Source organism: Enoplosus armatus, chromosome 9, assembly GCF_043641665.1.
Source record: "Enoplosus armatus isolate fEnoArm2 chromosome 9, fEnoArm2.hap1, whole genome shotgun sequence".
Taxonomy (NCBI): domain Eukaryota; kingdom Metazoa; phylum Chordata; class Actinopteri; order Centrarchiformes; family Enoplosidae; genus Enoplosus; species Enoplosus armatus.
The window spans coordinates 21,479,481-21,495,844 of record NC_092188.1 but is presented as its reverse complement, the minus strand read 5'-3'; the positions used below and the strand labels follow the sequence as shown (position 1 = coordinate 21,495,844).

Genomic DNA, 16,364 nt, shown 5'->3' with positions numbered 1-16,364 from the left:
TTTAGGTTTAAAATGATCTCCCTCCGTCAGAGATTTCTCCCAGATTTAACCTTTTTGATGAGAAATGTTTCCATTTTTCAGCGTAAATGCACGCATGCACCTTCTGTATCCATGAGAAATCCTGAACTCCTGGACTAGATTTAAAAGGGAGCAGTCAGTCAAAGCTGCCTTTCTCAGCATCTGCACATGCAGAAAAGCCTAATCAGAGAGATACCAGTAAAGTGCATGTAATACTTTAGAGATTTAATGCAGTTTTTAATTGGATAGAGGCCCATTATTTTTCAATACAGAAGGGGCACTGAGGCACATAAAGCTCTTGAATATTTTTGCAAATCGTGTTCAACAGCATAATGATTAACCATGGCACTAAATTTGCCTCACAAAATGAAAAGCAAACTTCATGCAAGGCGTAATTTAATTGTTTCCCTTCACATTTTCTGCCTCCCATTGTTGGAAGCTTAACATTTTTAGAGTCTGCTTAACAGCTGCCTTGTGATGCTTGAGCTGCAACAATGTGACTGACAAATGTTCTGAAGTAGCTGCAGACTTCCCAGTGTCTTCGTAGGCCAAGTGTCAAGGAATCCTACGTCACTTTATGTCACATTTGAAGCCTCATTACATGGATATTTATTGTTCTAATTTAAGGCTGCGAATGCATCATTCAGTTGGTGCCACACATAACACCGTCATGTGTTTGCAATTTCAGATTTTTGGTTAACGTAACACATCATTTATTCACTCTCTGAAAACATTCACGGTATTACAGAAATATCTGAGATGCACTAATAGCAACACATATATTCCAAAAATGTCATAACCCCACACTTGCAATTTACTCACATTTTGTTTTAAAAACACATCTCACCATATTAGCTCATACAAAAATCTTATTAAGAGCATCATTTTTCTATACCAACATATTACATTACATTGCATTAATTGTGTTGAGCATTTTCTATTTGTACAATGAGATATTTCAGCAGTCAGTACTGCAGGTCACATTTCCATTTCAACCTGAGGAGAACACTGCCATCTGGGCTACAATTAGCGGTAATGCAATCCTGAGCTGTTGGTTTCACGTGCACGAGTCAGAGTCAGGTTATTGGCTCACGCGTAATGTCCTCGCATGCACTGCTAAAACAAACATGCATATGGATGTTTAAAAGATGGTGAGTAAAGATGTAAAATGAAATAAAGATAGATAGCTACAAAGGGCAAGAAGGTATGTAAATAAAGACAGACAATACATATCTGTGGAGAAAGAGTGCATATAAGTGCAAAGGCCGTTGGAAAATGACTGTATACATTTAGAGTGATACAACAAATTAGATATAGAGGTGGCACTAGAGCTATTGCACACAGAGACATGCTGTATATGTATATATGTAGCCTGTATTTGTACAATAAGAGGATATTTTCTGGCATGTGTACAGATATTAGTATGGACATACATACCTGTAAAATTCTCAAGTGCATAGTAATTACTAGTTGTTCAGAAAGTGCAGCAACACGTTCACATGGATGAATGAATTACTCATCAGCGCGTTGTGCCCAGTGGAATTACTGTTCTTGTGTCTGCCTGTTTTGTAGTATGGTCCCATGTAGCGCCAGAGACAAATCAAAGAAGTTGTGGCCGGGGTGGGAGGGGCCTGTGCTGCCTTTTTTTCTGCCTGTTTCCCGACTCGACAGAAGTCCAGGAGGGTGGGGCAGGGCAGGGGTGGCCCTGACGATCTTTAAGCAGACCTGCCTGTCCTTTTCGGTGCTGGTCAAAAGGAGACTGTGATTGGTGTGTAGGACAGTATCAGGTTTAACTTCCTCTGCTTAGTTCAAACCAACTCCATTGTGCCAGGTGTGGATGGTGAGGAAGTCCACTATCATCTCCACAATTTTGAGCATGTTCAGGAGAGGAGCTGTCCTGTCTGTCACGACGTTTGGTCGACTGGTGGAGGCCGGAGGCTAAACCGAGGGAGTTTGGCGTGGTTGTAAAGAGTGTGTGCATAGACTAATAAAACCCACAGTAATGCGGGTCATCTGGTTTTTTTTCCAAGCAGCTCCACTTGGCCGCTTTGAGTTCCTTTCACAGAGATGAAATGCCACAAACGTGCCTGCTTGTACAGACATGAATTCTGTGCATCTTTCCTTTAATCCACTCAGATAAAAGCAAAATACAGAGTAAAAACAGAAGGCCTTTTTGTTTGACACAAATACAAGACAAGTCTGACGAGATTAGATTTAAATGGAATCTAATTAGATAAGAGATGAAAAGGGAGAAACAAGGAATTATTTCATTCCCTAGAAAGCCCTCCTCTGGTTCACCGGGAGAAAATAATTACAACCGCTATAGAAATGACAAAACTACATATTTATAATCAGGCTTTTTTTCCGATCTGTAGTATCTCGAACACACGCTGCGGTATGATGTGTGACGTTTAGCACAAACACAGTAAACAAGCCTCTTTCTGCCTGAGCAGAAGAGCACAGATAATCTGCCTGAGCTTTATCTTATGTCACTTTTTGTGCATGCTGTGCCCTTCTAATGCCAGAGTTTTACCATGTTAACACTCCCAGCCGCGCTCGCTGAATTTGAATGCAGTCGAAAGAACCGACATCTGTGTTGGTTTGTAGTGCTGGTGGAGGAAATAAAATGATAACAACAGCCTTCCTCTAAATCCAGCGGAATGGCAACTTTCCTCATTCAGCAGCACAGAGACTTTTGAGGAGATGCCATTGCTGCCTCATTGGTTTTTCACTCCCTCTGATTACTCCTCTCATCTTATGTAAATCCTCTTAAGTCACATGTTATTGTTTATTGCAACTGTGAAGGTTAGGTGTTCCTAAGCCCTGTGCGTGCGCTTATCTCACCAGCGCATGCATCTTTGTCTCTCCAATGTGTCTTGTTTTCGTAATACACTAATGGATGAGAAAAGTTGTCTGGACTGATGCGGCGCAGACAACCAATCCACTGCAGGAAAATGCTAATCTCTCCCAGTGGCTAACAACTCTTCATGAAAGAGAGGCAGTTGCATGCTCCAGGGATATCACAGCATTATCAGAAGCCTTCTGTATTTGGGGGATTTTTTTTTTAACAGTAAATATAAACAATTCCTTAACACACAATCCCTTTTTTGACCAGTCAGCATCTGTAGAGCGCAGCCATGTTTGACTTCTGGCATTGAACTGGTGATGGTGGTCACAGGTTTCCTGAACGATGACCTGTCCAAGATTCTCCTCACGCTGAAGATCACAGAGTATGTGAGAAGTGTGCTGCACCACAGCACTGTGGTTTCATAGGCCTTTTTTCTTCATGGAGCAGAGCCGTTACCTGTGTTGTTCGTTTTTGCCCGTGCTTATGACGCGTCAAAATGTCTGCTGTAAAAAGGTCTAAACAGTGATGGAGACAAAGAGCCAAAATGTGTAAGCCATAAGAAAAGTAAGATTGGGGTCTTTTATTAGGTTCAGGTTGGGGACGGCATACAATGACTTCCACTGGAGGACAATTTAAGAGTCTACGAATATAACATATTCTTAGGTTAAAGGTTAAAAGGCTATTATGCTTAATTGCATACCATGCGATGGCTTCAAGGTCCCATATTGAAGAACATAAGATTCCCATGTCTTGTTTGATTATAAAGCAGGTCTAGGTGCTGTATGAATAGTCCACCCGCTCAGTCTGTCTGAGTTATTGGAGCGCTCTGCTCAGGACGACTCTTCAGGTTTTTGGAGGTTGTTCAGTTTGTGTAAAACAGCTCGTTTCAGACAGAGGGGGAACTGAGGGGCTGCATGAAGGGCCAGCAGGAGATAAATAAGGACTTGAACGGTGAATCATGCAAAGCTACTCTAGTGGAATACCAGAATAAAAATATAGAGCCGAAATGAGAATAATATGGGATAATATCTGGTTTACATTCCACATCTTGACTTCAACAATAATTAGAAAAAGCGTTGTTCTTTTGTTCTCCGACTATAAAACACTACACAGATCAGGTACGGTAAGGTGACCTGAGGTCAGTTCAGGAGAGCTAGTTGCTGTTTAAACAAGTACTTCAGTCAAATTTGACATTTAACACACTGCTGATTTCAGCTGGTGCGTCTTCATTTCAACCTGCATTGAAAGGATGTGACTCCTTCAGAATGAAACAACCATTGACCTGTGAAGCCAAAGACAACAGCAGTTGGCTATAATGTGTGTATAGACACAGGACGCACTTGTAATGACAGGCCTTCTAAAAATGCAGTGAGGGGTGTAAATGTGTCACCCTTATGATATACGTGATAACACATAATATCGCATGTTTTTAAGGGCTTCTGCTCAGGAGCCTTCCACACAATACATAGCGCAAAAGTTATTATTTAAAGTTTACTGGTTTGGAACATTTACTTTCTTGGGACGACTGTTGGAGGGAGCTATTGGTCCCTTTCTTTTCATGTTCTTAATTACAGTACGTATTTTTCCAAATTCCTGTGGAGAGCCGGAGAAAATAAACATCCCATCATGCTGTAAATGACCATCACCCGTTTTAGAGCATCTGTTCTGTGTTTAGTTCTTGACTATCTGGAGCAGCATGTCAGTCGGTTTGTGGTAAAATGATCTGACATGTTGAGACCTGTCCTGCAGAGGTTATTTGTTTAATCATACACCACAAACTAACTGCCACAGTAGGAAACCTGGAGCCAGGTTTATCAAGGGCTCTGGCTGGTGGGTTAGTGAGGGACAGATCAGCTCATGCTCTGCCCCCTAGCGAGTCAATCTGGCCATGACTTCCATCATATTACCTGCGAGTGGGAGTTTTTTTTAAAACAGGCTTGTGTTGGAGATAAACACCAACTCCAAACGCATGCAGTGAAAACCAGACTGGAACGCGCTTCATCTGGCTGGATTCATTGATGTGTTGCAGCTGCCGAGGTGCTGCCAGTCGTTCTTCAGATATTATAAAGAGATATTATTCATGTGTAAGATATTGAACGGGGCGGTGTCTGACACGTCAAACTGCTCCTACATGGCAGGAGCTCAGTGAATGCTCGGCTCCGTATCTCACATGAACTTTGGAGTACCTGAACACACCACTCGCCGCTCACAAGGCGGACCGGTGTCAGAGGGTCTACCTGCTGCTCTGCCGTCACAGCCGGACACACTCTGCGCAAACCCCCGGCGTCCTCTGCACTTGTCAGACTCTCTCTCAGCGGCAGGGATGGCGGAGCCCAGCGGGATCTTGATAAAAGGGGGCAGAGTTGTGAACGAGGACTGCTCCGCGGTCTGCGACGTCTACATCGAGGGTGGGCAAATAGCGGCTGTCGGACGGGAGCTCCAGATCCCGGCGGGAGTGCGCGTCATCGATGCCGCCGATAAACTGGTGATCCCGGGCGGCATCGACACGCACACACACATGGAGCTGGCGTTCATGGGCACCAAGGCTGTGGACGACTTCCACATCGGAACCCAGGTGAACGTGTTTTATTTCCGTGCGTCAAGGCAGACGCAGACAAACGGGAGAAGGACGGAAGTGAAGCGTCACTTTAAGGCGCCACATTCATACTCACTACCAAAGATAGATGCATTGCTTTATTGTAGGCTACAAACCTGCTTTTTATAGTAGGCTCTCAATTACTCCCGTGAGCATCTGCCTCATCCTCATCGTCATCATCACTGTCCCACCATATATTTGCTGATGCACTATAGGTGTAGGATTAGGCTAGTTTGTGGTATTAGTATTTAATTTACATCTTTATTGAATGGTTTGGAGTTTGTGTAAAAACAGATGTGTATTTCTTTTCGATTTGATAGTCACGTTGGTGTTTTATTTTGAAGGTTGTGACCAGAAGTGTATTTTGAACTTGTCTGACTTAACTTACATGCGTGGCACAACATGTATTGAACAAAGAACTTTACACAAACATATTGCTGTACTTCAGTGAGGCAGTGATCCTCGTGTTCCTGTTATTTTGTCCACGCCTTGCACATTGCAGCTTTAATGGGCTGCTATACAAGTGAGTCACAATAAATCAAATACCAATTAGCAGCTGTGACAATCACAAGTTTCATAATGGAACGTGTCGAGAGGAACAAAGAGGCCAGAGAGTCTCAGTCTGAATGCATCAATCGCAACAATGCATGTTGTCATGTGTCAAAGGGAAACAGATGTGCAGAAGTCACAGCGAAGTCTCACCAACACTGACTAAACAGCATCTTAAACTGCAGTCTCAATAATGGTCATCATTCTGAGTCAACATTACAAGCTTCACATAGGTAGTGTGTGTGTGTGTGTGTGTGTGTGTGTGTGTGTCAGGTATCTACTTTATTAGATAGTGTGTTGTTCCTTTCCACCATAATGAACTGTATCATGTTTTAAGCCGCATCTATCTAAGTTTGCAAATGATTTCCGTTCCCTCAACTCATGGATACGGATCTGATCAGAGGTCAGTCCAGGTTTGCAGTTCTTGTTTGATTGACATTGGTGTTGAGTAATCGGTCCAACACAGTGCTGATAAAGGTGCCACAGGTTACTGCAGTATGTTGAGCAATGTGAAGCACCCGCCGACATGACAACCGTGGTGTTTAACTTCTGTGCTCTTAGCTGTTCAGGAGAGTTTGTTGTTACGTCCCGCTGACAGTTCTCTGCTTTCATCCAGCATAAACCTGCAGCACATGACTCCATATCAAAGTGATGTGTCCTTATATCATCTTATCATTGATAGGAAGCTGTATATTGTTCGATAATGTTGATGCTTTTAATCAGAAATCTGTTATTTATTAAAAAATCTGTCAATTCTTGAAATTCTTTAAGATATTTTTTTGTTTTAAGCATTCCTACCCCGTAGCTTGGCAGCATTCGCAAGTGAATCTTTTAACTTGGATCTATGTGGTAATGCGTGTGTGTGTGTGTGTGTTTCACCAGGCCGCTCTAGCAGGAGGGACCACAATGATCCTGGACTTTGTCATCCCTCAAAGGGACAAGTCTCTCCTGGAGGCCTACGACTGCTGGCGTAAGACAGCTGACCCCAAAGTCTGCTGCGACTACTCGCTGCATGTCGCCGTCACGTGGTGGAGTGACAAGGTGAATGAGCGGATCATTGTTAATAAATACAAAAAAAGTGTGCTTGTCTATTCCAAATGAATTGGGGTTGGAAGTGGCAGCACACGGAAGTGTCTGTTAAAAAGAAAATGTCAAAGCACCAATTTCCCATACCCCCTCCATGTACGTCTCCGAACCTTTTTCTTTCCTCCAGGTCAAAAAGGAGATGCAGACACTGACCGAAGAGAAGGGAGTCAATTCCTTCAAGATGTTTATGGCCTATAAAGATGTGTTCATGCTGCAGGACTCCGAGCTTTATGCTGCCTTCTCCCAGTGTAAGGAGATTGGAGCTATAGCGCAGGTGCATGCTGAGAACGGAGACCTGATTGCAGAGGTTAGTGTGAGCAGACGTGACAACCTGTTTATTAACTAGAGTGAATTCATGGAAACCGGCGGTAAGGAAGGAACATTTCTGTTTTAATGTGATTTCCACTCTTAAGCTACTGACAACCTGCTGAAGTACGTGATTTTTAGGGCAGATAATTTGTTAGTAGTATAACAAATACTCCTTTAAGTCAACATTTTTCACATTCATAATAGTAAACTCATTCTTCCAAGCATGGACAGACACAGTAAATTGACCAACAATGCTCAAATCTGAGCAAAACCAATCCTAATCGTCCCCCAAGTAGAGAAGCATACATGCTGAAGCCCTTTTTTTTAATCAGGAAAGGTTTGGTTAGGGAAGGTCAGGTAAATATTGTCTATGTGTAAACACACCACAGTCCAGAAACAATTACGGGTTAATGTTTAACCATGACGGGAGTGTCCTCATGCAAGATCCTGTCAGAGAAGAACAGACATTGTGATGGAAAAGTCCGTCGTATTCAGTGAAAGCAATGCAAGACATTGCTTTTTAAAATGTGAGAATATCTGAAAATTCTGAATGAAGGGACGTGTTGTCTCACCTGCATATTCCAGGTGGTTCACGGTCCACTGACGCTGTCTGTGGTAGGAATGAGAGCAAATGTGATGAAGTACCATGAGCAGTGTCCAATGTCTACAGCGTCGACATATGTCGTATCCAGAGAAGCACCACTGTGATTAGTGACATGAATAACGCCTGGCTCCATTAAGATGTGCTGGTTCCGCGGCCTCTGTGTTGTGCATAATGGCTCACTGGCATTACTTACCATGCTAAAGTGGAATGGAGCCACAATTCGTGTTATTAGTTACAGCTGTATTTTTCGGCTTTGAGAAGTCAAAATGGCCACTTATATCTCATAAATGTGTTTGTATTTCCTAATTCATCTTTTTATTCTTTTTATGCCATGACGACAATTCACCACTAGGAAGCAGCAAATGCACAAAAAAAGGGTAAAAAAAGTGAGACGTGGTGTCTCTCTCAGGTGGAGAACACATGACGTATGCTGTTACTGGGAAATGTGTTGAGGGCGTAGTAAGCGTGGACTTGTTTTGTTAACCCAAGTGTTCTGTTTGGGGTCCTTTGGGCCATAACATAACAGTGTTCTATCAATTTCATGAGTTGCTTAAACATGATTTTGAACTGATAACATATTTCAGAAGTCTGCCACAGACAGAGACCCCAGCTGTAAGACATCACTTTATATGCAGCACTACTTTGTTCACAAGAGGTCGAACAGAGTCTCTGGGGTCTAACTGAACCAAAGCATTAGTGACACCACTATGTAGGATAACATACTCATGCAACATACTGCATTTTTTGGTCTGCAAATTACTTTTTGGCAAACAAAATGAACACATATTTGTTCATGCATAGCACATATAACACATAGAAGATGAAATATTCCCTTTTTAAAATTTTGCAATAATCTACCTACACATGCAGTGTTGAGTCTGTGGGACCCTGAACAATAACAAAGTAACGCCAGTTTCAACAAAACACAAGGGTTGGTGTGTTTTAAAACACAGCTTTGGCTTGTTGGTTTTCACATGCTCCTTGCACTGTTAGTTTAGTTGGTCCGTGCCCTCTCTGCTTGGACAGACAGCTGTTATTGTCCTTCCATCTCTGTTAACCTTCATGCTGCCTTGCTGTCTCCGTCCCCGCTGGGACTCGTCAGGGGGCTAAGAAGATGCTGTCCATGGGCATCACGGGGCCCGAGGCCCACGAGCTGTGCCGGCCGGAGGAGGTGGAGGCCGAGGCCACCCAGCGAGCCATCACCATCGCCCACGCCGTCAACTGCCCGCTGTATGTGGTCCACGTCATGAGCAAATCTGCCGCCAAGGTGGTGTCTAATGCACGCAGAGATGGTGAGTGTGGGCCTGCTGCCACCTGCTGTTCGAACAGGGCAAGGTTGAGACATGATGGCCCTACATGAGAGCCAATATATTCAGTGTCTCCACATGATTTCTCTTCTTGTCATAGTGGTAAAGCCTCTGAAACACTGATAAAGACTCTAAACTCAAGTGTCACTTACTAAGCTATTCCTGACGTTTTTGGCCATATTCCATGGCCTTCCTCAGCAGGTGGAAGTTGCTCAGGTGTCATGTGACCTCTGAAACAGTATACATTTCTAACAACATTCAGTCAAAGTGGATTTCTCTCTCTCTCTACAGGGCGTGTGGTGTTCGGCGAGCCCATTGCAGCTGGATTGGGAACAGACGGCACTCACTACTGGCACAAAGAGTGGGCCCATGCTGCTGCCTTTGTCATGGGTCCTCCCCTCAGACCTGACCCCAGCACCCCTGGGTACCTCATGGACCTACTGGCCAAGTAGGTGGAACTGAAAGCGGAGCAACCAATAACGTCACAGCAGATTGTAAAAATCTCATGAAAGTGCCGGTAACTGTTTTTTGTCAGCGTATAGAAGGAGGACAGAGGGAAACATGCTGAAGCTCACCGAGCCTCAATGATGACTAAATAATTACGGCTGTTAGTGTTTGTTTTGTATTTTTCATTTATTCATCCCAGCATCTATTCTGCCATTCATCCATACATGTGTTTATCCGTCCCGTGTGCCAGCGATGATCTCAGTGTGACGGGGACGGACAACTGCACCTTCTCCGTGTGCCAGAAGGCTCTCGGCAAAGACGACTTCACCAAGATCCCCAACGGAGTGAACGGCGTGGAGGACAGGATGTCCGTCATCTGGGAGAAAGGAGTGGTACGTCCCGACGATGACATGAATGCACTTCACCAGACCTTGTTCAACGCCGAGGCCAAAGTCTGAAACAGCAGCAAGCGTGAGCCGCATGATCTGCTATTAACAGCTATTACGCAGCTTCCTGCCAGGATCCGGGCAATTACACCGTTCGCAGTGATGTGGCAGCGGGCTGAATAGGAAGATGCATAAAACAGGGCAAATGGCACAAACGTAAGCACAAATTAAATTGTGCTCTTTCAATAGAATTTTTGCACGTATCTTGTGTCAGCTTGATTCTTCTTGCTGTGATGCAGAGTCAAGGCTGATTACTCATCGTGTAAGGGAGACAAATTATTGGGGGGATATGCATCATTTAGGCACAGTATCACTTGAAATGACAAGGCTCCTTCTGGGGCCCCTTTGCTGACATCAAGTCGTAAAGATGTGGCATGGCTCGGGGCCCTGTGTATGCATCTACACAACCGTGGGCAGGGGTGATTTTTTAATCCCTAGTGGGCCATGTACATACATTCATTTTGTATCAAGTTTAATGTTAGGCTAAGAATGTATATTCTTTTTAATGTATCAGCTCTACTTGTGCTACTCACGTTGCGCATTATTCTCATTAGTATCTTTACAATACAAACAGAGAAGGCCGTGCACTCTGGGAGCTGCAGATTGCTGCAAAGAGCAGGCGTTGCATTTTCTCACCGTTGTTGCCCCAAGGCCACTGGAAAGATTTACCACATGCAACAGTGCTTACACATCACACATTAGATGGCATTGTGGCAGAAATGAGTGGCTCGCTGCACAGTTGAGCGCTGACCTTTGCTCTGCTAATTCTGTATGTTGTTGTCATCCACCGTGACCCCCTTTAACTCAAAACGGACGCTTTTGTGCGTTTTTTTCCTCCCCCTCAGCACAGCGGCAAAATGGACGAGAATCGATTTGTAGCCGTCACCAGCAGCAACGCAGCAAAAATCTTCAACTTCTACCCGCAGAAAGGCCGCATCGCCAAGAACTCCGATGCTGATGTGGTTATATGGGACCCCAAGATGACAAGGTGAGGGCCCGACTCCAGCTTTGGAAATAGAGCTGGAAAAGAAAGCTGTCTGCGTGCAGTTCAAAATGTGTGCGACTCCGATGCGCATTCTGAATGCTCTCTTATCTCTCAGTGTTAAGTTAAACATTTCTGGCAGTGCTATCAGCGGCTTCAACTGCAGATGGTGCTGCTGAAACATTGGGCTAACTTGAAAGCATGTCTTCAGGGTGTCGAGCATTGCGGTTGAATAAGATAAGGTTTTTTTTTAAAGTTTAGCAGTAAAAGCATGCAGGCAGCTAAAAGGAGAAGTGATGTATCTTTCATCTTGTGCCACCTCAACACACACACACACACACACACACACACACACACACATTAACCCCAACACGTAAGCTGATTACGTCTGTGCTCCATGCAGAAGTCTGGGTATGTCATCACTGATCTACAGCTGCAAATTAAAACACAATTTACATATGAATCACATTTAGTCATTAAAAAGGACTGTTGGAATGATTCATTCTTTCCCATGTTTGGTTATTTTTTTAGGAAGGATTTTAACACACTTACATAAGCTGAGCATCAGTGGGACGACGCTGATGGGTCACGGTGAGGATCTTAAAGATGACGAATATTTCACGTGGGAGCTAAACCAATTTTCATACGGCATGAAGGATATTTTCAGTAACCGGCTCAGAATACCATAAGGCTGTGTGTGTGTGTGTGTGTGTGTGTGTGTATAACGGATCATGTGATTGTTTCTTTCCGTTTTCTTATTATTAAGTCCCCGATTTGGAGCGCAGGACAATATGCTGTTCTGTGGAGCACACGCACAGATGCAGGCAAAGGGGACCGTTTTGCATTCCAGTAGCTCGCGTATTGTAGCACACTGAGGCTTATATAAGCCAGAATGGCACTGTGCTGCTCTGTTTGCTGGAGAATCTGGGCTGAGCCCCTCAGGGAACTCACTAACTGCTGATGTGAATTGGAGAAGAACACATTACACCCCAGTGTAATTTGCTGTAAATGAATTCACTGGTAACATTGGAAAAGCTTGTTTGAGACCTGATACCTCCACGGTTCTTACTGTGGAGGAGTTGACATCTTTTTCTTTGACCCTCTCAGGCCTCCGACATCACCTGTTTGTCTCCGCCTTCGCCGTGTGTGCATGTCTGTGGCCGTTACAATGCCTTTCAAGCATGAGAGCGCCTCATGTTTGATTGCCGCAGCCGTGAATTCATCTGTGAAACTGCGTAATTAATTGCCCTCAGCGCAAGTGTCGCTTCATAACATCCGGGGCCAGGGGCCACAAAACAGTTGCATAACCAGAAACGCCGAGGAAGCTCAGTCAATTGCCTTGTGTCTCATAATTGGGCTACTTGCATACTGAGGACACGTCTTGTTTTTGTCGGGGCACACTAGGCACGGTGTCTGTCTTTACAAATCAACAGGAAATGTGCATGTGTGAATAAAAAAAAAGGAAAAAGAGTCGCTGATTTAGTCTTTTCACACAGACATGAGTCTCTTTGTTAGACACCATCAATCTGTACTGTAAAGAGCAATTTGATTATTTTACTATGAAGTGCTGTAATTGGATTTTCTTCATTTTCCGGAAAGATGTCTTTAATAATGCTTGAAACATGCATTAAGTTATGACTACTGCTACTATCCGTAACAACGTGCAGCGGTAGAAGCATACAGGTTCTTTACCACAGAGCATCTTTGTGCCTTTCAGCTCATTGATTTGGTTTTATGTACCGTGACTTTACAGTTTTGGTTCACTCGCACCGCTTTTAGTGTTGTTTTTCAGCAAAATAGCTCTAAAAAAAACGCACTGTACGCTACCTTCCCAGCACAAAAATGGCAGACAGACAAATTTGGCAGCTGAAAAGCCAAATGATCAGTGGAGACCAAAGAACAGAGCTAAAAGGAGAGTGAATGTTGGACTTTGAATCGTCAGGTGGACAGAGACATGACTCCAAATGAGTGCTGACATATCGGCTTACAGGTGTAATATGTCAGTGTTGTGTTTACAGCTTTTTCCTTTTGTTGCCAAGTGGCCAAGAATCTGTCATTTATTGCAGGTTTAAGTAAAAGTAGTAAAACAACTATAATACAAAATAAATGTGTCCTAGCAAAATGTCCTTAGTGTCAAAAGTAAACTGGACATCCTTTCATGCAGGCAAGTGGCCCCTTTGAGCTCGTATATTGTGTCATTGGATTATTATGACTAATGCAGTAATGTTTAAGCAGCATTTTACTGGTTGCTGAAGGTGGAGCCAACTGCTAACTACCTTACTGTATATATTATTGTGTGGTAGTTTGTTCATCATATCTCCTGTATGTAAAATCTTAATCCGCAATCTACATCAGATGAATGGAGTGAAAAGTACAATATAGTAGGAGCATATGCAGCATAAAAATAAAAAGCACTAATACCTCAAACCTGTATTTGGTTACATTGACACTGGTTACATGTGGTTGCAGAGATATCATAGCAGTGGCATAGTACAGCACAAGCAAGAGCATTCAATTAGGAGTCTTAATTCAATCTCACCATGAGTGCTTTTAGATAAATCATTGAAAGTATTTCCATCTTTTCTGCCGTGCTAAATGTGTTTGGGTCTTCATCAAAGCTCATTCTTATTCAACATCCCACTCCAGCCTTTTTAGAGAAGAGAGTAGAGTTGTAAAGTTGTAAATAATACATTATATTATATTGCTTGTTGCTGCAAAGTAAGTGAGCTGCAGTAACTCCAGTAACAGAGTACATCTTGGCCTGATTCGATCCGCTTCAGATCAGAACGGAATGCATTAAAGTCTCACAATAGCTTCATGTTGTCCCATATAAGCACGCTATCACAAGGGCTGCATGTGATGAAGTCGTTTTCAGTCGTTGTTTGCAAACCTGTAGTTGTATCTTTGTGTCTCGGTAGGAAGATATCAGCCAAGACCCACCACCAGGCCGTGGACTACAACATCTTCGAGGGCATGGAGTGCCACGGTGTCCCTGTCATCACCATCTCCAGAGGCAAAGTGGTCTATGAGGATGGGCGGCTAAAGGTGTCACCCGGGCACGGCAAATTCATCCCCAGAAAACCCTTCTCTGACTTTGTTTACAAAAGAATCAAGCAAAGGGAGCAGGTCGGTCAAGGCCCACATGTTTCAACACTAGACAATAACACGTTGAAATTCACTGATGAAATTCAGATTCATGTTGAATTTGAAGTAACCCGACGAGGTACTGTCCACAAAGGTCACTTAACCTTTATTTCTCTGCAGGTGGGGAAACCTACAGCTGTGATCAGAGAGCCCTATGAAGGCAAAGTCATCGCTGTGTGAATAACTGAGCTGGAGCGTGAGAGGCACTTTGAAACCCCAGCTGTGTGTGTCTCCAGTACAATCCAGAAGCTACCAAAGCCAAAACAACTGAATGCTGTCTCACTGAAAAACCTGCTGACCTGAGCGGTTTCTACGTTTTCTTAACATGTGACTGTTTTGACATCTTTGTGCAAGTCACACATACACTGCTTCGTCACTTAAACCGCCGTGTGCCGTATAGGTGGGGCTGTTGGTCTTTAGGCCAACTCTGATCCACACTTAGGTCAATGTTCTGTTGGCATTTCATACCTTCATTATATTTGTTCGACCGCGTGGGGTTTCCAGGTCAGCTCTGCTCAGTGCACAGGCCGCTAGAACCCACTGTGCTGCGGAAAATGATATTTGCTCTAACGTACATTATGCAATCGAGTAATTCACTGTAAGGAATGAAAGGAGGGGTTTTGCATGGTAGCTGTGATTAGAAAAGAGGCACATACACATTTGTTATAAAACAATTTTTAAAAACTGGCTTTAGATGTGCCTGATTCTTCTTTTACTGGTATTTTTACATTCTCAACCCCCCCCCCCCCCCCCCCAAATGTTTGTTGCCATTGGTAACAGGACTGATGTTTCTCACCCAAAAGCATCCTTCCCTTTGATGAAATATTCATTAAAATGTACTGACATGCGTGAAAGTATTAAGATTTACTTTGTTGACCCAGATTGACTCGGTATTTGCATATTCAGCAGCATCGCGCAGTATCATATGCGCTGCATCTATGCCCATGTATGGACTGCATTCACCCCTTTCCCATGGTAAAAAAGGTCTGTGGCTGTCACCGACCATCATGTGGCAGCTTCCTATTGGGCTGGCATGCTGGCGTGGTATTAATGCCGCAGGGCCAGTTGAGACATAATGTGAGCTTATCAGGTTGCCACACGGGTCAGCGGCAGCGTGTGAGTCACAGAAGGCCTACTCATCCTTGAGCTGCACCACTTCCTTCCTCTTGTCTCTGGCAGTGGAAGGGACGGTGTGGGATTGTAGAGTAAATGGTGAGACGCGCCCTACTGGATACTCTCCGCAGCCATCTACAGATTCTAACTGGAGTTCATAGACGTGAACAACAAGGAAGAAAGCACTGGAACAGTTTTTAATGTCGCTTCAGCCGTCTCAATTCCTCTTGTGTAACCGAAAGTAAGTCAAGGCAAACCATTTTAGCAGAGCGGAGAAAACCTTTCATTTAAATTGGAGGACATCGTTGCCTCTTTTTTTTTTTTATTAGTACACATATAAGAGTGCACTATTTTTACATTATTCATACAAACTATGCAAACAGTCCGGTCTGCTCATTAAGAACAATTTGAGGTTATGTGTCCCAGATGATAACAATAGGAGGAAGTTGATTGCTGATTCCATTTAACTCGAAAGGAAAATAACACTGGGGTCAAATCTGAGACGAACACCTGTGAGACGTCGATGAGCAGTGACAGTGTGTAAGTGGAAAGTGGACTGTGCTGTTCACTGCACATGTAGGGGACATCTGTCATAGATTATGTAAGCAAATGCCGCTGTGCCGCACACACTCTGCAGGGGAGCATTAAGCATGGACGTAAAACACAGAGGCCTGCCTCTGTGTTTTAGATTCTGTTTGGTGCTCTGTTATCTAAGACAAATACAGAGGAGTGCTTATAATAGGATCCACTGCTACCCTCATGAATGCATAATTGCCAACTTAAATGAGGTACCACGTAAAATGAAACACGTCAAGTCGTTATCTCATGGATTCTGCTCACGGTTTGGGATAGATTCTTCACAGGATACTGTCATCTGCCTTGTTAGATGATGTTAATGTATTTAATGTCTCTGAC

General features: G+C 43.7%; 1 protein-coding gene across 1 annotated transcript; it reads left to right on the top strand.

Annotated features, from left to right (window-relative positions):
* Window positions 1–5,189: 5,189 nt before the first annotated feature.
* dpys (dihydropyrimidinase) lies at window positions 5,190–14,590 on the top strand. Its single transcript, XM_070911468.1, has 9 exons — window positions 5,190–5,441; window positions 6,894–7,052; window positions 7,225–7,404; window positions 9,113–9,302; window positions 9,609–9,765; window positions 10,015–10,156; window positions 11,056–11,198; window positions 14,111–14,318; window positions 14,457–14,590. Exons 1-9 carry the CDS (start codon window positions 5,190–5,192, stop codon window positions 14,514–14,516), a joined length of 1,491 nt encoding a protein of 496 aa, XP_070767569.1. The 3' UTR covers window positions 14,517–14,590.
* The last annotated feature ends 1,774 nt before the right edge of the window (window positions 14,591–16,364 follow it).